This window comes from Hyaena hyaena, unplaced genomic scaffold (assembly GCF_003009895.1).
Source record: "Hyaena hyaena isolate Hyena2069 unplaced genomic scaffold, ASM300989v1 scaffold_602, whole genome shotgun sequence".
NCBI classification, from domain to species: Eukaryota; Metazoa; Chordata; class Mammalia; order Carnivora; family Hyaenidae; genus Hyaena; species Hyaena hyaena.
In genome coordinates this window covers 409059-430272 of record NW_024081229.1, presented here as the reverse complement: position 1 = coordinate 430272, position 21214 = coordinate 409059, and the positions used below count along the sequence as shown (strand labels likewise).

Genomic DNA, 21214 nt, shown 5'->3' with positions numbered 1-21214 from the left:
GCCAGGCACCCCTAGACCTTTGATTTTATGAACAGTCTCAAGGTGTCCATAAGCTGTTGTACTTTAGAATTTAGTTTCATCTCTGAGTATTAACATGAAGATTATAAATATTCTAAAATAAAGCAAGTATTGCATAGGATTTTTCCTCTTAAATGACAAATTCAAAAGGTAATTTTGAAAGTATAATGGGAGCCATGTAATGCAATCAAGATATTTGTAATCATCATAAGTTAACTGAGTTTCCATTAACTAGGAATATAGGTATATGCTACTTAAACAGTAAGGAAAAGTATTCACTCATTTAAAAAAATTTTAACTTGGTCTTTGAATCTTTAGGTCCCCCTCACACCTAAAGTAAATTTCGAGGGTTAATATACATTTCTGGTGTTAAGTTCTTTATATATTTTAAATATTAATCCCTTATCAGATAGGTTATCTGCAAATACCTTCTCCCATTCAGCAGGCTGCCTTTTTGTTTTGTTGATGGTTTCCTTTATTGTGCCAAAGTTTTTTATTGGTGTAGTCCCAGATAGGTTATTTTTGCTTTGGTTTTCTTTGTCTGAGGAGAAATATCTAGAAAAATGTTGCTGGAGCCAAGGTCAAAGAAATTACTGTCTATGTTTTATTTAGGATTCTTATGGCTTCAGGTCTCATATTTAGGAACTTAATTTATTTTGTGTTTCTTTCTGTGCATGGTATAAGAAAATGGTCCAGTTTCCCACCACCATTTATTGAAGAGATGGTCTTTTCCCCATTGTATATCCTTACCTCCTTGGTAATAGATTAACTGATCATATAAGTATGAGTTTATTTCTGGGTTCTCTATTCTGTTCCATTGCTATTTTCATTACTACAGTTTTGTAGTATATTTTGAAATTTGGAATTATGATACCTCCAGCAGAGCTGTTGAATCAGTCTGTTGTATACCTGAAACTAATGTAATTGTGTGCACCAACTATACTCAAATTTTGAAAAAGCTACAGGATTCTTAAAAACAAAAAATAAAACCTCTTTCTAAAGAGTATAAAATTAAAGCTAATACAGACAGTGCCAAAAAGTACAAAAGACAAAATTTAAACCAATTTTACCATTCTGAGGAAAACACCAGGTGTTTTCTGTTTCCTTTTACTTTTCACTTTTGATTCTTCCAAATACCTGTTGAATATAGTATGTGCTAGGTAACCTAAATGCTGGGAAAACAATGATGGGCAAAGACACAGACTCCTGCTTTCATAGATTTCATAATAATGTAACTGTCTAATGTATATTCTTACACACAATTCCTGTCTTGTGGGGGTTATTGAGTCTTGCTGGGGAATAAATAATGCAAATAAATATGCAAATATTTATGCTTACATATTTATGAAATGTTTCATAAAGAATGCAAAGTAAAATGCAATATGGGCTACAATTAATGAACAAAGTGCCACAAAAATAGTAAAGAAATGGACAGAAATACACACCACACCATATTTTAAAGTTTTTCTCTCCACATGTGACTCAAATTTAGTGGTTTATCTGGATATTTCATCTTTCATTCCACGCATATATGCTTATTCAACTCAATTTCCCATTAAGAATGTTTCTATTTATAGAAACTGAAGTTCACTTCCATTTTTACTGGCACTGATAGTTTATTATGCAAAATGTACTTACAAGGGAATTGGTGAACTTACACTTTGCAATCTGGCTGGCAATACATAGCTAAACTGGAATATTTGGCCCCCAAATGAGAAATAATTTAAGTCACTTACTGAATTCTGTGGAACAATGTCTTTCAAAGAGCATGGCAGTGCTAATGGCTGGATATCCTTTAGCAGCTCTTCAATATAGGGTTCAGACTTCCTTAGAACCAGGCATAAGTCCTTTAGTACTATATGCTGCTCAGCAATGTGTTCTGATCTTGCGTGGGTATCACCAACCCTAGAAGAATTCAAGTTGTATCTATTGAAAATAACACTTAAAACACAAACTGGCTTTACTCCATAAAAGGCATGCATTTCTTTTTTTTTTTTTTTTAAATATAATTTATTGTCAAAACAGGTATGCATTTCTGAGGATACTCTCCTTACGGTAAATCTTCCAGAAAGTTATATTCTTTCCTGCTTTCTTACTACATGGCTTTAACTTAGCTTTTATAAGTACAGACACTATTTTTCTCTATAGAATTAAATCTCAATTGGCTTAATCTAAATTGTCTTTCATATTTCTATTTGGTTTAAATTTAAAGGGGATAATGATGTCCTGAAATAGAAATCTATTTATTGATAAAGCTATGACCATTAGATAGTGACCATTCTATAGTTAATAGTGGTCCTTACTTACTACAGAAACATTTTCAGTTTTATTTTTATTATTTTATTACCATTTTTGTTTTATTTTCCTAGAAGACAAAAATTTTTGAATACCTAGGGTTAGACACATGCCACTTCAATATACACTGATAAAATATAGAAATCTGATTTAAAATTTTACTTGTCATCCTGAAGCTAACTGTAATATTTTATTTAAAAGAAATACTTTTGCACATCATTCCCTGTTCTAAAGCAACATAGAAAAGTATTTATGTTTGGGTTACATCAAAAATCTCCTTTTACAAGTTCCTCACCTAGTAACATTGATAAGTTGTAATACTAATTTAGTAATTAGTAAAACAAATTATAGAGCCAAATAAAAAGAATATGCCTTAGAAAGGAAGAATGATAAATTACTCCTCTCTACTCCCATCTTCAATTTTCTTTATTCTTTAGTATTCTCCCCCCCCACCCCCCCTCCCAACAGACCAGGGACATGTAGTAACTATAAAATATCATACCCTGCAACAATTAGGACTTCAGAATTTCCAAAATCTACCATGAATATTTGTATTAGTGCAACTTCTTGGACTGAGAATTTGGTTGGACTACAAAGTTTTCTAATATTTTCACTTTCTATTGGAATTAATTCAGTGATAGTTCCTCGACACCACATTCCATTTTCAATACTGTTGACAAATATTCTTGCACCTAAATAATGAGGGAAATAAATTATTATCAATATTTATGGAGAAAAATACCTAATAAGCTCTAATTTATGAACACATATATCAGTTTCATCACAAAGAAATCTTAATTCATTTATTTACTAATGACATATACGTGTCAAGTGCTATGAAAAAAATAAAGTAGTATATTGTGACTGTTCTGTTTTATAGCTGAATGGGGAGGTAAAAACAAGGTTAGCAATCTCTTATTGAGGACCTATTTTTTATGAACTATAGCAAAGATGAATGAGACCATCCTGACATCAAGAAGCTCAAGAAAGGAAAAGAGATAGGCAGGCAAATGACTGTACTTATAACAGTAAAGACTTTCTATCCATGCATGTACACACATAGATGTACAGATTCATAAATGCTGAACTTTGTAAAATATTTTCATAGCATAAAGGAAGAAATAATTACCTTCTCTTGATAAAGAGGAATGAAAGTAAAGAAACAACTGAAGCCAGTATGTGACATGCAAAAATTAAATACACACTGGGAGTACAGAGAAGGGGAAGATGAACCAAGGACCTAACAGCAGAGGAAGGCCTTAAGAGGAAGGCCTTATGGAGAGATCAGATGAATTACAAATTAATAACCAGGGGAAAAAAGTCAAGAAAGAAAGAGGCCTGAATTTGAATGCTTACTATGATCTCAGTGATGTTCTCTGTATATGACATTTGAATTTACTTAACTCTGCACAACAATCCTATGGAGATGATGGCAAAGAGGTAGAAGTAGAATCCAGGTAATCTTAGAGCCCACCCTCTTAACAACTAAGCTACCTATCTGAGAAAAGCTGGTAGACCTGACCACTGATTGTATACAGAGGGCTCATGTATAATCCCCTCTGTATATGCTAATAAAAATAGGATAGTTGAGAGGCACATTAGGGCAAACTTTTAATTTTAGTTCTGACCAAAATGTTTATTTGGCCTAAAGATAATCATCAACACTTTCTCTTACGTCGATATACAACATAACCAATATTCTTAAACTATATACCACTAAACCATTCTTTTTAAGTTTATTTATTCATTTATTTTTTGAGAAAGATGTGCAAGAGGGGCAAAGAGAGACAAACAGAGTGAATCCCAAGCAGTCTCTGCACTAGTGCGGAGCCCGATGTGGGGCTTGAACTCATGAACCAGGAGATCATGACCTGAGCCAAAATCAGGAGTCAGACACTTAACTGACTGAACCATCCAGGCACCCCAAACCACTGTTTTGATAGGTAAGATAAAAGACTATTGAAGACATTTGTTGTCCTTTATAGTAAAGAGCACAGATGGGAAAAAGGAACAAGAAGGTACCCTCCTAAAGCATCATATCACATTTCTTCCCTTACCACTCATTTCTCAAAATAAAAATGAGTACTTAAATCATGCAAATCTATTTACCTTAAAATAATAATTATCCTTAACTGAAAACAAAGGATGACTTTTGTTTTTTTAAGAACATTTTCTGAATTTAAGCTGAACTCTTTCAGGCATGTCTTAAATTTTAGAGAATTACTTGTAGCCATAAAAGTTAAGTTTAATACTACATTTCTCTCTTCTTAGACACTCATAATTTAAAAATTATCTAAAGTCAAGAATTAATAATAATTTTTGCCAGAAGTATATGATAATCCTAATTTTTTGGATATTCTGATAAGCTACACAGATAGGCTGAGAGTTAATCACACTTAAAGTACTATATACTAAATACTTTTTGTTCTAAATACTTTTTGGTATTATATATGGGCATTGGTTGCTATTAATAGAGCAGTTTTCTCACTGTTAATAAAAGAAACAAATAATAGCTTCACCTTATTATAATCAAATTTAGTCAGTGTTTATAAGGAAAACACTTGCAACAAAAGCCTAACTTATGGCAAATGACACACACCCTCAGTGTGGGTTCCCTCAAAATACACTATCTTCCGGTGGTCCTAGGAAACAGACACCAATGTTCTCCCACACCTCATTTAAGGGCTTCATGACACCCTCAATATTCACCTGTGGACAGCAAGGGACTAACAGTCACATCACAAGGAATTGTGTTAGAGGCCAATTTTCCCTAGAGACAGGGAAGCAAACTACATAAACTGTGATGGGTTTTGTAATTTAAAAAAGAACTCCTTTTACTCTACAACTGAGTTTTTGTATATACCTCACTCAGCAGTCAAGAGTTAGCTGACTTTCCTAAATAATATTATATCACTATAAAACTTATAAGTTTATTTATTTATTTTGAGAGAGCGCACAAGTGGGAGATGGGCATCAAAGAGAGGGAGGGAGATAATCCCAAGCAGGCTCTGTGCTGTCAGCACAGACCCCAACACAGGGCTTGATCTCATGAACCTTGAGATCATAACCTGAGCTGAAATCAAGAGTCAGACACGCAAGTGACTAAGCCACCCAGGCACCTCTTTATAAGACTTTTATGACTGAAGAACAAATCTGTTTTATAAAAGGTCTATAAGGGTTGGCCAAATACTACAATATTTAAATTTGATATTTTAGCTTGGAGTAATATTTCATTACCTAGCTCCAGTATGTCTGAAGGATCAAGGTGTAAACTCTTATTGCAAAACTGATTCACCTTCTTTTCCAGTACTGTTGAATCTTTAATTTGTGAATACTTCCGGACATAAAAGTGGCAAGGATGTATTACATGGCTTACAAAAACTAGCTCTGGAGAACCTAGATAAGAATATTTAACTCACATTAACAAATCATAAGTTAGGAATGAATTCACAAAAACTGAATGCAATATCCTCTAAAAGAATATTAAGTATCTTGTGGCACTGAAAACTCTAGAATACTTAGGCCCCACAAAAAAGAGTCCGAACTCAAAGTAGTAACTAGACTGATAAATAGTTCCCCCTTTTAAGAGTAAATTCTTTAGCAACCTGAACTGTAAGTATTTTATTTTACTTGTCAGGTATGTTAAGTGGAACTGTAGTTCATGTGGTAGGTAGATGCCGAAGTCAAGATATGCTGTAACTCTATCGTATTACAACAAAACATCAGCTTATTTATGCATTATTTTGGAACTCAGAACTCCATTGATATTAAGTGGATTTCTCACATATACCAAAAAATCCTGTTTATACTATATCCAAAGACCTAATAATTAGCTCATAGATTCTCTAAATCACAAATCTTATCTGGCTATAGAGGGGTGAAAAAACATCTGGGCAAAGTGAAATACTAAGCACCATTGAGGGGAAGATATGTATGATTTGGTGGAAGCTGGCAGTGGTAGTGAGGGTAGAATAAAAAATATTTTGTAAAAAGAAAAGAACAGCGTGCATGCTGTGCTATGTTTTTGTACAAAAACAAGTTAGAAAAATAATATATGTGTATTTCTATATGCATAAAGAAACTGTGGAAGGGAGGGAAGAACTGAATGAAATGGAACAGTTAGGTAAAATTTTCACAGTATTTTCATATATAATTTTTGAACATAGATGTTTTATTTAGTAAAAATGTTTAAAACTCAAAAGCTAGGAGGAGTGGAACTGAAGACAGTCAAACATAGATGATAAAAACTGAACAAGTGGATCATTTTAACTATCCAATACAGATCACAAAGAATAATATCCATATTGAAGATGGTGTAAAGAAATAAATATGTGTAACTGGGGAGGCAGTTGAGAGGAGTGTTATAAATTTTAGAAATATTTTTGACAGTAACAGCCAAAACATAAAACATCCAAAAGGAAAAAGTTTTAGTTAACAGTAAAATTCATTTTACCCACTGCCTTCATGCCACATAAGAGTTAGTTTACATACAGCAAACTCCACAACATCAAGTTCAGAGTTGTTAAAGTACCTGCTTTTGATCCAAAAGGGAAAGACGATTTTTTCTGAAAAGGCTTTTTTGGATCTCTAGGTGTTTCCACAAGATAATCTGTGAAGCACGCTTCATCAAAATAGGAAGTAAAGGCAATTGTACTGATTTTATTAAGTTGACAATAGTATACATTGTTTAATAAGCTGTACTTGAATTGTCAAAATACTGGCATGGTAAGACTTGTTATCAGTAGGTAAAGTCATGATAGATTTCTTAACTGAGATTTCAGTGATAATAATACAATGGAAACAACTGTAAACATGCCCTCACCTTTTTTTTTCTTCCCCCATTCAAAATGTGATTCTGCAGAATCAACCAATGAAACAGACTGGGAAGTGGTGAGTGGAAAAGAACTAAAATGGAACTTGAAAATGGTCCTAAAGAATACCAATAGTATAACTACACAATAGTAGTTAATCGGGAGAGTACCAACACTGTAAATCTAATCAAACTATTATGATACACTCAAATGTCACAAAATAGATGCTATTATATTCATGACAAATTTTATCTCAGATTATGTAACAGATTATATCTTTAAAAAATTTTTATAACAGATTACATCTCAGAACAAAGATTTAGGAGAAGCTATTCTTTAAAGACAAAGCCATGAGACTGCTTCTACAAGTACCTATTGTTTGTTTGTATTTTGTATCACCAAAAAGCCAAATACTTCAATTAAACCAAACACTGAATTAACATCTTAGAGTTTTGATTATTGCTTTAAAAATAAAAATTATCCTAACTCTGGAAAATGTGAAAGCAGGGGCAAGGAATCAATGGGTGTTAACTCAAATGAAGGAGGGAGAAGATAACAGCACTGTGTTTCTATTAAGTACAGTGACTAATTTTGTTTCTAATTACAGACATGATACATTGTTTTCTTGCTTTTTGTATTTTCACTCACTTTCCAGGTTTTCTTCAATAATTTCTTCAATTATTACATCCGGGCTAGATCCCATCTGAGGCAGAACAGTAATGGTTTTAGGAGACGGTGTTGCAACAACCTCTTTCTGTGACTGCAAGTCGGCTTCTAAATGCACACTGTTGGCTTCCCGTTGCAGAGAACATGGTGGGACTTCATTAGTTAAGAAAGACATGTCAACCTTTTTCTTTTCTCGTGATGGGTATGTATCATGACAAGAAAATTCCTTTTTATGATTATATCGCGTTTGAACATTCGGTTTCATTTCTTTTTCTTGGAGATTACATCTGTTTAAAAAACAGATAGGAATTAAGGACAGTTGTGATGAGCACTGAGGGTTGTATGTAAGTGATGGATCACTAAATTCTATACCAGAAACCAATATTACACTGTGTTGTTAACTAACTGGAATTTAAGAATTTGGAGGAAAAAATAGATAGGCATATGGCTACTTTAAATTGTTTCATAAATTTTTTATATCTGTGTTCAAGCCATTTCCTATCCACATGACAGTTAATAAGGTGACACATACAGGATGTCTGGGTGGCTCAGTCGGTGAGCATCTGACTCTTGGTTTCAGCTCAGGTCATATCTTGTGGTTCATGAGTTTGAGCCTCAGATTAGGCTCTGTGCTGGCAGTGTGGAGCCTGTTTGGGAGTCTCACTCTCCCTCCCCAGCTCATGCTCTCTCTCTCAAAATAAATAAATAAACTTAAAAAAATATTGTGACACATATCAAGAGGTAAAGCAGTGTAAGTGCCTCAAAAGTATTTTTTAAATAGCCTTATTGATGTATAATTTACATAACATGAAAGTCAATTTTTACTAAATTTATAGTTGTGTAACCATCACCACAATCTAATTTTAGAACGTTTCCATTACTCAGAAGGAAACTTTTGCCCTTTCCCAGCCCTAAGCAAAAGTTTTAAAACTTTTAGGGGTTTTAAAAGGTCAACAAGATGTATAATCAATGAGAAGCTGAAGGAAAAACTTAATACAGTCCTGTCACATTCTTCTAGTTCTAAAAAGCAGTGAATATAGGTTTAAAAAAATCATTTTGATTTGGCTTAGCTGTTTGATTTTAAATTATTATTATTTCTTATAATTCAGTAGCTTAAAAATAAAGTATAGGAAACAGTAAAGGGTACAACCCTGAGCACATCATTAGAAATCTCCACCTCACCTAAAACCACCTGTAGTCTGAATCATCTGGGTGGTATTATTAGTAGCCACTAAGCTAACTGTTTATACGGTTTACTCCATGTTTTTCTGTCTTCCTCACATTCCACACAGATTCAGGCTATCAAATCTACAAGTACAGAAATTCTACCAAAGAAATGAGATGGAGTCTAAAAAGCTAGTCTTTTAATTAACCCATTATGAATTTAGTTTCATCAGAGATAATCATTTAAAAAGCATTTTAGGGGCACCTGGGTGGCTCAGTCGGTTAAGCTCCAACTTCAACTCAGGTCGTGATCTCAAGGTTCATACGTTCAAGTCCCACGTCGGGCTCTGTGCTGACAGCTCAGAGCCTGGAGCTGCTTCGGATTCTGTGTCTCCCTCTCTCTGCCCCTCCCCTGTTCACTGTGTGTGTGTGTGTGTGTGTGTGTGTGTGTGTCTCTCTCTCAATAATAAACATTAAAAAAATGCCTACTTTTATTGGACAAACCCACTGTTTAATTATCACCTGTAATAAGTAGAAGCAGATTACAGTGAAAGTTTCCCTTAAAACTAGGAAAAAAAATTTAATACTCTGAATTAAATTTAAAATCAAAACAAGATATATGCAGACTCTTAAAGAGACAGAACAGCTTTTGATATTAAAAATGTTCGATAGTGACAATATTCAAGTTATAAAAACATCTAAAAGAATACATTCATTGGAAAGACTGATGATTATCCATGGAAGCATGAAAGTAAGGTCACAAAGACAAATAAAAGTGCAGGGCTCTACATCTGGAGGAAGATTAACTTGAGTCAAAGGACTGGCACTCCAGACCTCTGGCATGGTCTTTTCCTCTGTGGTAAGAAATGTGCCATCTAAGCCTAATGCTATTAAGCTACTTGATTAATCTTTTCCCCTTTATTCCAAACAAGACTGCAAACAAAGCAATTTTTGATAATTTGGCTTCTCAGGCCTGTCTGGATAATGGAAAAGAATGCTAACACGTATTTTAGTCCCTGTGGCAACTATATTTGTCCGTTAAGTTAATAAACTGGCGTTCTGGCTAAATTGACATTTAATTTTGTGAACTTGGCTTATAGGAGTTTACCTGGCTTAAAGCAGATCTGCTCATGTCTGTTCCCAACCTTTTAAGACTGTGGGCTGAACTCCAGAAGGTAATGAATGTGATGCTTCCTGGGGGATGATTTCCCCTTCACACATACCACTTACAAGTGAATGAATTTCTTTTCTTTTGGTGGGTTTCTAAACCATCTACATTCTGACTAATCCTAAACCTAGTATCAAGTCCAGGACCTTTTCGTAAGTTTTAGCACACGTAGCTAACTGCTCTCTGGACATTCTTCCCCATATATCTTATAAACAATAGTAAGTCAACATGGCCACTATGCCCTGACTCCCAGATTTTCTTCTTGTATTCCCAATCTTGGTGAATACCAATCCATCTCCTTAATCACCAAAGCCAGATATATAAATCATTGAAGATGCTTCCCTTTCCCTTATTCATCACACTTGAACAATAAGTTTTGTCAATTTTCCCTATTTAGCATTTGTCATATCTATTGCTCTCCAGTGCTACTACCTATGTTTGGTTTCTAATCATTTGCTTAAGACTATTGATACAATAGCCTCACTGATCCTTCAGCCTCTACCTTCATACTCTTCCAAATAATCCTCTAAATGGTCACCAGAGTTATCTTTTTAAAATGTAACCTAGTTATTTTATTTTCATGTTGAAAGTCTTTTAGTGGTTTCCTATGGTCTATAGCTGTGCTGTCCAATAAAATGTTCTACATCAACGCAAGTGTGGGACACTGTCTAATACGGCAGCTACCAACCAAAGCGGCTATTACTGGGCACTTGAAATGTGGCTAGTACAACTGAGGAATCCAATTTTTCCTTTTTTTTTAAGTAATCTCTATGATCAACATGAGGCTAGAACTCATGACCCCAAGATCAAGAGTCACATGCTCTACCAACTGAGCCAGCCAGGCACCCCTCCAATTTTTTCTTTTGACTTTGTTTTAATTAATTTATTCTTAAATTCAAAGGGGAATATGTGGTTAATGGCTATCATATTGGATAACATGGATCCAGAAAAATAAATTCAAACACTGCTGCACAGCATACAAAGTCTTTAGGCTTTATCTTATATGTATTCTTTACCAAGTGAAATTATATATGCAGTTCCCGGAATTTAGCATGTTATCTCACTGCCCATATCTTTCTGTTATGATGCCTCCCTCCTTTTATGGCTGCCTTTCCAATTATTACTCATTTTTCATAGATAAAATTTTCCTTTTCCCAAATTGATTTTTACCACCAAAAGAACTGACCATTCCCTTCCTTTGTGTCTCCACTAAATTCTGCATATATTATTATCACAGCAATTATTCACTTTATTGTTTACACGTGTCATCCTCTACTTATGGGATATATGTAACTTCTCTGACATATACCTCAATGTTTAGCATGTTAGTGCTTAGAACAAAATCAGTGTTCAACGATGTCTGAATGAATGAATCTCAAAGATAACTTTCACATTTATATCATTTAATACTGACTGATTCCAGGTCATTTCATTCTTAAATATCTTACACAGAATTTAATGGATAGAAACCATTGCCCTTTCTATTATTTTACAGCTTCTGAATCATACATACTACACATCAATTTTCCTGCCTATTAGGTAATTTTTCTGTCTCTTAGATTCTGTCAGGTATTAATGGCATGTGCCATTCTTATACTTACTTTGTTAAGCTCTCAAATTCAATCTTTCCCATATTGTTGAACATACAGATGATCTCACTACAATTCATATTCAACCTAAAATAAAACACTAGCATATAAATAAATGTTCTAATCCAAGTATATTACTTTCTCTAAAAGTCAGTTGAACTGAGCTATTACTGTCTATAAAAGTATAACTTCCTATACTTTTAACTTCCTATAAAAGTCAGCTCCTGACATTAAACTCTAAAAGACAGAACATTTTTAAATGCTCTAATACAAATTCATTACTTTCTTTAAAAGTCAGTTGCTGACATTAAAAGGCCTGAAAGGCAGCAATTTTTTTCTAATATGTCATAAGTTACTCTTACTTTACATGGTTGTTAATTTGGGAAACATTAGTGATCCAAATTTCAAATTATAATTGCTTGATATTTAATAAATCTAGGCTCTAATACATTTTATACTTAATTGTTATGTTCTCTTGAGTTGTAACTTCTTACCTGGGAGAGTTCCTTAGTTTTAGAGCACTAACTTGTAACAATTCACTCTCAAATGTTAATTTCAAAGTGTGGATAATCTAGAATTAGAAGAGAAGTGTTACTCAGATGTGAAATTTTAAAAAAATAATTATTGTTAAAACAAAGATTTTAAAAGAAAAACTATATCCATTAATAATTGCTTCACTAATTAAGGTGTTCAAAGTTTGATTTTAGGGGCTCCTGGGTGGCTCAGTCGGTTGGGCATCCAACTTCAGCTCAGGTTATGATCTCACGGTCCATGGGTTCAAGCCCCACATCAGGCTCTGTGGTGACAGCTTGGAGCCTGTTTCAGATTCTGTGTCTCCCTCTCTCTCTGCCCCTACCCTGGTCACAGTCTGTCTCTGTCTCTCAAAAATAAACATTAAAAACAAAAACAAAACAAAAAAAATCCCCACAAAGTTTGATTTTAGGCACCCAATGGGAGGGATGGAAGTAGTGTTTATGAATTTTTTCCCTAAAGAAATTTAAAATCTTTTAGAGACATAAATTAAGATAACAAAAAACAGTAGTTAACAAATGGAATATAGCTATGTAATCCCAGAAAATTCTTATCAGATTCACTCTGCACCTGCATTGCTATCCTCAGTGTCTTTTTTTACCTCATCTTCTTAATAAATCTAACTAGGGAGAAGACCAAATCTTATCACTTTTTTTTTTTTTTATACCTCCTAATGCCTCATGTGTGATACAAGAGACCTGACCAAGTAAGATGGTGGCAAACTCTTCTCCCTTCACTTACAGACTCTGAAGGCAGATAAACCAATGGCTTCTAGTTCTGCCCAAACACCTGATTATCTGCAGGAAATGAAGCTATGAGGATTCAAAGACAGTAGAGTAGGGTCTATATCCAAAGAGAGCAAGGCAGAACTCAGCAAAAAGGATCAATGGTTAACCCTGTCTTGTCAAACAAGCTCATCAGAAACATGTTTTTATTTTTGCCCAACTATGCTCCCCAGGCACTTGATCAGATGACAGGACATAGTGGAAGCACGCGGTCTCTCAACCTGCACATTTGGAGAAGCAGGAAGAAAGAGGAAAAAACCCTGAATGAGAGCTTAAGTTAAATTTTATTTTAGAGACAGAGAAAGCAAGTGGAGCATGAGTGGGGAAGAAGGGTGGGGAGAGAGAGGGGGAGGGGGAGGGGGAGAGAGAGAAAGACAGAGACAGAGAGAGAGAGAGAGAGAGACTTTTTTTTTTTTTTTTTTTTTTTGAGAGAAAGACTCTTAAGCAGACTCCATGCTTAGTGCAGAGTCCACTGCAAGACTTGAGCCTGTGACTGCGGGATCATGACTGGAGCCCAAATCAAGAATCAGACACTCAACTGCCTGAGCCCCAGGTAACTCTTGAATTAGGTTTTTAAGAGCAGACAGACATATTTAAAGTGTTTATGAAAAGAAAAGTGAGTCCTGTTACGTTTGCCGCTGCCCTTGTAAGTCTTGATTTTTTATTCAAAGGTCTTAGAAACATCAATTTTCAACTCAATGTCACCCTACTTGCTCTCAGATTGTGTGTTATAAAGACCTTACTGCACCATTTCCCTAACTGGTAAGTAACAAAAGGCTAAACAAATTTATTATGTTTGTCTTAGAATTCAAACAACGAAGAATTCTAAATTGAGGCCAAATAAATTAGGATAATCTGAAAATATATTCTTCTTAAGTCTTTAATATCATATTCTAAAGCGTGTAAAATACACTTCAGAAATAATTTATATTATGATCTATTAAAATTACCTGATTCAGGTCACAATAAGTCCTTAAAGAAGGTGCTGATTTTAACTCTCTTGCTATCTTCATAGCTGCAGCCAAATCGGTTTTTTTCTCTTCAATGTAGCTTTTAGCCATTATTACATCTGACAGATAATCATCGGTATTTCTTACTACTTCTTCACACAGGTTCTTTTTCCTTCATAGAAGATCCCAAAATTATTTTACAGAATTTTATAAACATGCATATGAAAGTACGTTTACATAAATGGAGTGGTAACAAAAGGATAATTTCACTAATCTATGAACATGGTTAAATGAGGCATTCAATTCAACTGAACTGTATTACAATCGAAAACTATGTATGGATAACTAGAGAAAAAGTAGAAGGATATCATTATTATGTCACAGAATTACAGAAGACAGACCTAAGATGATTCTACCTAAAAGAGAAATCCTATCTTATAATCACTTGTGCCATTTCAAAGACATATTTGTATTCATTTCTCAAAAAGATGTGCATTCACATTTAAAAATTTCCATCCACACACACATAAATATAAAATAAAATTTTATTATTTTTAATTTTTTAATGTTTATTTATTTTTGAAAGAGAGAGACAGAATATAAGTAGGAGAAGGGTAGAGAGAGAGGGTGACACAGAATCTGAAACATGCTCCAGGTTCTGAGCTGTCGGCACAGAGCCCGACAAGGGGCTTGAACCCATAAGCTGTCAGATCATGACCTGAGCCAAAGTCAGGTGCTTAACCAACTGAGCCACTCAAGCATCCCTAATATGAAATTTTAAAATAAGACTTCACCATATCATAACTTAGATATTAATAAATTATAATCTTCAAAGTAATCACTTAAAACCACTATTAGCCATTCCTTCATTACTTGCATCTCATCACTCCAAATCTTTTCTGTGCCTATGATGGAATTATCTTGTAATGGCAATTAATTTTTGTACCAAAAATTTTAGGATGTAACTTATTCATTTTATAATCAAACAAATGACTTCATTATTTCCTCAAAATAAAATCTGACCTCCAAAAAAGTGTTTGTCATACTGAAGAGTAACCAGAATGTGACACTGGATCTGAAGGTGAAGAGATATTCCAAAAGCTTTTAGTAATTGTATAAATAATCTGAAAGTAATTTCTTTAGAGGAGAAAATGGCTTATTTGGTAAGTTTTAGTGTAGTTTCTAAAAACTCGTGCCTATGGATTGATGTCATCAAAATGGCAGACTAGGAAACTCTAAGCCTTTGTTATTCAGCGGAGATGTAAAAAAACAAAGCAAAATCTGGTTAAAATCATCTCACAGAAACTGGAAAATAAATACAGCAACCAAGCAAATGTCCAATCAAGAAAAAGCCACATTAAAAACAACAGGAAATTTCATGTTCTTTCCCAGCCCCCTCTTTGGCATGGGGCAATCTTAGTCTAGAGACAGCAGGACAGCTCCCAATTCCTTCCGTCAAACCAGAGGGAGCACTGGCAGAATTTGTCTTGCAATGTTCTAACTGGTCTATGGGATGCCTGAAGAACTAGTCTGTTTCACCTAACTTAAAGCTCAGGCAGTGAGAAGCAGACAGTACTTGTGAAGGCTTTAGAAGACTAAGGGCTGTAGGTGCCTGGGTAAGAGATTACAGATAAAGACATACGCATTATCGGGGCTTGGAAAAGCTTGGTGAGATTCTTTCAGAAATGAATACATTTAAAAGCAGCTGTGCACGTAAATGAATTAAAAAACCATACTAGGCCCCAGGCAATATGTATGCTGAAAAAAGACCTAAGAACACATTTAGCCCTCACCTGAGGCTGATTATAAGGCTCAGAGCATGCTCACTCAGTAAAAAACTGTCCCTGCAGAGAGCCAGTTTGCAATGACTAGGAGACGTGGCTATGCTTTCAAATGCCCAATTTTCAACGAAATACCATGGGCATACAAAGACATGGGAAAACATGACCCCATTCAAAGGAAGAAAACAGAGTGACAGACTGAAACCATCCCTGAAGCAGAGACACAGAACTTATTAAACATTTTAAGACAATGTTTTTAAATATGCTCAAAGAGCTAAAGGAAAACATGTACAAAGAACATGGAGGAAATCAGGAAAACAATGAAGAACCAAAATGTGATTATCAACAAAGAGATAAAAATTATAAAAAGGAAACAAATTCTGGTACTCAAAAGTGTAACAACTAAACTGAAAAATTCACTAGAGGGGTTCAATTACAGATTTGAGCAAGAATAAAAAAGAATTAGCAAACCTGAAGAAGGACAACTGAAATTACAGAATCTGAGGAACAGGAAAAAATAAAGAGAAAGGACCAGAACCCTAAAGAGCTTGAGAGGTACTCTCAAGAAAAGTAACATATGTATTATGGGAGTCCCAAAAGCAGGAGAGAGAAAGGGGCAAAGAAATTATTTGAAGACATAATAGCTAAAAACTTCCAAAATTAGATAATACATAAATTTATAAATCCAAGAACTCAAAGAAATATAAGTAGAATAAACTTAGGGACCCAGACACTGAGATACAATATAATCAAATCAAATTGTTCAAAGACAGTTATTGTAATGTAATTTGTCACATACGAGGAATCCTCAGTAAGATTATCAGCCAATTTCTCAGCAGCAACTTTGGAAGCCAGAAGGCAATGGGAAGATATATTTAAAATGTTGAAAGGAAAAAAAACCTGCCAACTGAGACTTCTGTACCTAGCAAAACTGTCCTTCAAAAAATGAGAAGTTAAAACATTCTCAGATAAACAAAAGCTGAAGTAACCTACAAGAAATGGTACACAGAATCCTTCATATTAAAATGAAATGAGGAGGGGCGCCTGGATGGCTCAGTCAGTTAAGTGTCCAACTTTGGCTCAGGTCATGATCTCACAGTTTTGTGGGTTCAAGCCCCACATTGGGCTCTGTGCTGACAGCCAGCTCAGAGCCTGGAGCCTGTTTCAGATTCTGTGTCTCCCTCTCTCTTTAACTCTCCCTTGCTCATGCTGTCTCTCTCTCTCTCTCAGAAATAAACAAATAAACAAATAAATAAATATAAATAAAATGAGAGGAAGAGAGACAGTAACTTTCACTTGGTAAATACACGGGCAAATATAAAATCTAATATTGTCATAATTTTGGTTAATAACTCCACTTTTTATTTTCTACAGGATTTAAAGGAGAAATAGATAACATGACTATAAATCTATATTAATGAATACATGAAGTACGAAGATGTAATTGTGATAACAAACCAAGAGGGGAAAGAGTTTTTACATGCAATTCAATTAAGCTGGTATCAATTCAAAATAGACTGTTATAGAACTTTAATATGTTATATATAATCCCCATGGTAACCACAAAGACACTAACTGGAGTGTGCAAAAAAAAGACATGAGAAAGGAATCAAAATGTGTCACTACAAAAAAAAATCAAGTAAACAGAAAAGAAGGTAGAAATAGAGGAAATAAATGACAAAAAAGCTCTAAGACATATTGAAAATAAATAGCACAGCAAAAGTAAGTCCTTTATTGGTAATTACTTTTAATGAAAATGGATTAAACTTTAGGATCAAAAGACACAGAATGGAGGACTAGAGTTCAAAAAACGATAATGCATATTTAGGTCTACAAAAGACTCACTAACGATATACACATGATGATGGTGAAAAGATGGAAAAGGATATTCTGTGCAAATAGTAACCAAAGAGAGCTAGAACTAATGTTAGACAAAATAGACATTAAGTCAAAAACTGTTACATGAGAAAAGGACATTATATATTGACAAAACACCAAGAATATTTAACAACTATAACACATATATGCATCCAAATAAAAAAGCTCTGAAATATACAGCACAAATACTGACAGAATTAAAGGGAGATATAGCACTAAAATAATAGGTGGAGACTTCCTACTTCTAATAACAGAAAACCATATAGAATATCAATAAAAAAGAATACTTTACATTACAGGTTAATTGGACCTAATAAAGAGAAAAATCCACCTAACAACAGAGAATACACATTTCCTTCAAGTGTACATAGAGCATTCTCCAGGTTAGATCATATGTTAAGTCAAAAGACAAGTCTTTTAAAATCTAAATTTGAAAAGACAAAGGTTATAAAGTATCTTTTCTGGTCATAATGGAATGAAATTAGAAAACTACTGTAACAAAAGGAAACTGGAAAGTTCACAAATACGTGGAAATTAAATAACATACTCCTCCTAAACACAAAGGGATCAAACAAAAAAACACTAGGAAAGTATTGTGAGACAAATGAAAAACAAAAAAATAAAATCAAAATTTACAAGACTCAGTGAAAGCAGTGTTAAATGGAAATACACAGTTATAAACACATTATAAAAAGAGATGGCAAACCAACAACCTAATTTTATGCCTTAGGAACTAGAAAAAGACATTTTAAACCCAATGCTAGTGGAAGAAAGGAATAATAAAGAGTAGAGTGATGATAAGGAAATAAATAATAAAAAAGAGAAAAAAAATCAATGAAAGCAAAAGTTGGTTCTTTGAAAGAACCAGCTCCTGTTTTCTCTGATCTGTGCAATTTTTTTTTTAGTTTCTGTATCATTTATTTCTGTTTTAATATTTATTACTTCCTTCCTTCTGCTAGCTTTTGGCATCGTTTGTTGTTCTTTTTCTAGCTCCTTTAAGTGTAAGGTTGTTTGAGATTTTTCTTGCTTGTTGAGGTAGGGCTGTATTGCTATATACTTTCCTTTTAGGACTATTTTTGCTGTATACCAAAAGCTTAAGACCACTGTGTTTTAATTTTCATTTGTTTCCATATTTTAAAATTTCTTCTTTGATTTCTCGGCTGACCCATTCATTGTTTAGTAACATGTTGTTTAACTTCTGTGTATTTGTGGTCTTTCCAAATTTTTTCTTGTGGTTGACTGCTAAAGAAGTTAGTTCTTTCAAATGATCAAAATGGACAACAGTTTACAGTAAGAAAAAGAGAAGAATCAACTTACTAAAATCAGAAAGAAAGTGGGCACATGAGGACCAATTTTACAGAAATGAAAAGGATTAGAAGAGAGTACTACAGGCAACTGTATGCCTGTATGCCAAGAAATTGGGTAACCTAGATGAAATGGACAAATTCCTAGAAACACACTACCTATCAAAACTGAATAAGAAAGAAATAGAAAATCTGAACAGATCAACCACAGGTAAGGAGACTGAATCAGTAATCAAAAACCTCTCAAGAAGGCAAGCCCTAGGCCAGGTGGCTTCACTCTGAATTCTACAAAAAATTTAATGAGGAATTAACAACAATCCTTCTCAAACCCTTCCAAAAAATTGAAGGGGTGGAAACACTCCCTAACTCATCCTAAGAGGCCAACATTACTGAAGCAATAAGAAGACAGTACAAGAAAACTACAAATATTTTTTATGACTATTAATACAAAATCCTCGATAAAATATTAGCAAATTGAATTCAGCAGCATATTAAAAGGAGACTAAATCATGACCAAGTGGGATTTATTCCTAGATTGCACAGATGATTCAACACATGAAAATCAATTAACGTTAATACTACAGCAGAAAGAACTGAAAATCTCTACATGATCCCCTCAATCGATGCAGAAAAAGAGTGACATATTTCAATCTCTTTCATTATAAAAACACTCATTGAGGAAAAGTACATCAACATAACGGCTATATATGAAAAACCCACAGCTAACATTATGCCAATTAGACGAAAAGCTGTCAGTTCTTCACTAAGATCAAAAACAAGATGAGGATGTGGGTTTTTGCCAATGCTATTTAACATATTATTGTTCAGTTCTAGACTGTAGTTAGGCAAGAAAAAGCAATGAAAGACATCCAAATTGAAAAGAAGTAAAATTATCTATTTTTGCACATGACATGATTTTGTATGTACAAAACCCTTAAAGAGGCCATAAATATACTAGCAGGGCTGATAAATGAATTTAGCAAAGATGTAAGCTATAAAATCAACACCCAAAACCTAGACACATTTCTATACACTAACAATCTGAAAAGAAAATTAAGAAAAAAATTCCTTTAAAACAAAACACAAAAGAATATACCTAGGAATAAACAAACAAGGTGGGAACAGATCTGTATACTTACACACTATGCCAGATTACAGAAAAAAAAAATGAAAGAGGACAATAAGAGGAAAGACATTCCACATTCATGGATTGGAAGACCTAATGTTGTTAACAATATGACCCGAAGCAATCTACAATGCAATGCAGTCTCTATCAAAATCTCAGTGATGTTTCAGGCAGAACAGGAAAACCCATCCTAAAAGTCATATGGAATCTCAAGGGACCCTAAATTGCCAAAACAATCTTGAAAAAGAACAAAGTTGGAGAGCTCACACATCCTGATTTCAAAACTGGGTACAAAGCTGTGGTAATCTAAACAGTGTGCTACTGCCATGAAAACAGACTGATGGAATAGAGAACCCAGAAATAAACCTTCACATACATTACGGTTAACTGAGTATTGACAAGCACGCCAAGACCACTCAATGGAGAAAAGACCATCTTTTCAACAAATGGTGCTGAGAAAACTGGACAACCACATGAAAACGAATGATATTGGACCCTTCTCTCATAGCATATGCAAAAATTCACTATCAAAGACTTAAATGTAACAGCTAAAACTGTAAAATTTGTAAAAGAAAACATAGGGCAAAAGCTTCACAATGTTAGTTTCAACAATGATTTTTTTTGGATAGGACATCAAAAGCACAGGCAACAAAAGAAAAAAATAGAAATATCAGTAACGTTTGTGAAAAGGCAAAGAGTGAAAAGACAACCCACAGAATGGGAAAAAAAAATCTCTGAAAATGATAGATCTGATACAGGATTAATATCATTAATGTATAAAGAACTCCTACAACCCCAAAACAATCAAATCCAAAAAAGGACTTGAATAGGCTTTTCTTCAAGAAAGATATATAAATGAGGAATAAAAAAGCACATGAAAAAATACTCAACATAACCAGTCAAGACGAAAATGCAAATCAAAACCACAAGATTAGTGTTTCATACCCACTTAAAAAACCCCAGAAAACAACACTGTTGGTGAGGAAATTGGGACCCCATGTGGGAATGTAAAATGTATAGTGATACTGGAAAACTTGGGGGTTTCCTCAAAAAGTTAAACTTCTACCCCCACCTCGATGGGAAATTCTTTTTTTTTTTTAATTTTTTTTTTAATGTTTTATTTATTTCTAGGAGAGAGAGAGAGAGAG

The 21214-nt window shown here is 34.0% G+C and overlaps 1 protein-coding gene across 1 annotated transcript in view; it reads right to left on the bottom strand.

Moving 5' to 3' along the window:
- Positions 1-21214, bottom strand: part of RNF17 (ring finger protein 17) — a 121627-nt gene that overhangs the window by 69486 nt on the left and 30927 nt on the right. The window contains exons 7-14 of the mRNA XM_039256942.1: positions 13978-14149; positions 12206-12282; positions 11724-11798; positions 7773-8077; positions 6845-6934; positions 5551-5709; positions 2816-3005; positions 1755-1923 (exon numbers count right to left, since the gene is read on the bottom strand). Coding sequence (XP_039112873.1) covers positions 1755-1923; positions 2816-3005; positions 5551-5709; positions 6845-6934; positions 7773-8077; positions 11724-11798; positions 12206-12282; positions 13978-14149 — 1237 coding nt within the window. The remainder of the gene's footprint in view (positions 1-1754; positions 1924-2815; positions 3006-5550; positions 5710-6844; positions 6935-7772; positions 8078-11723; positions 11799-12205; positions 12283-13977; positions 14150-21214) is intronic.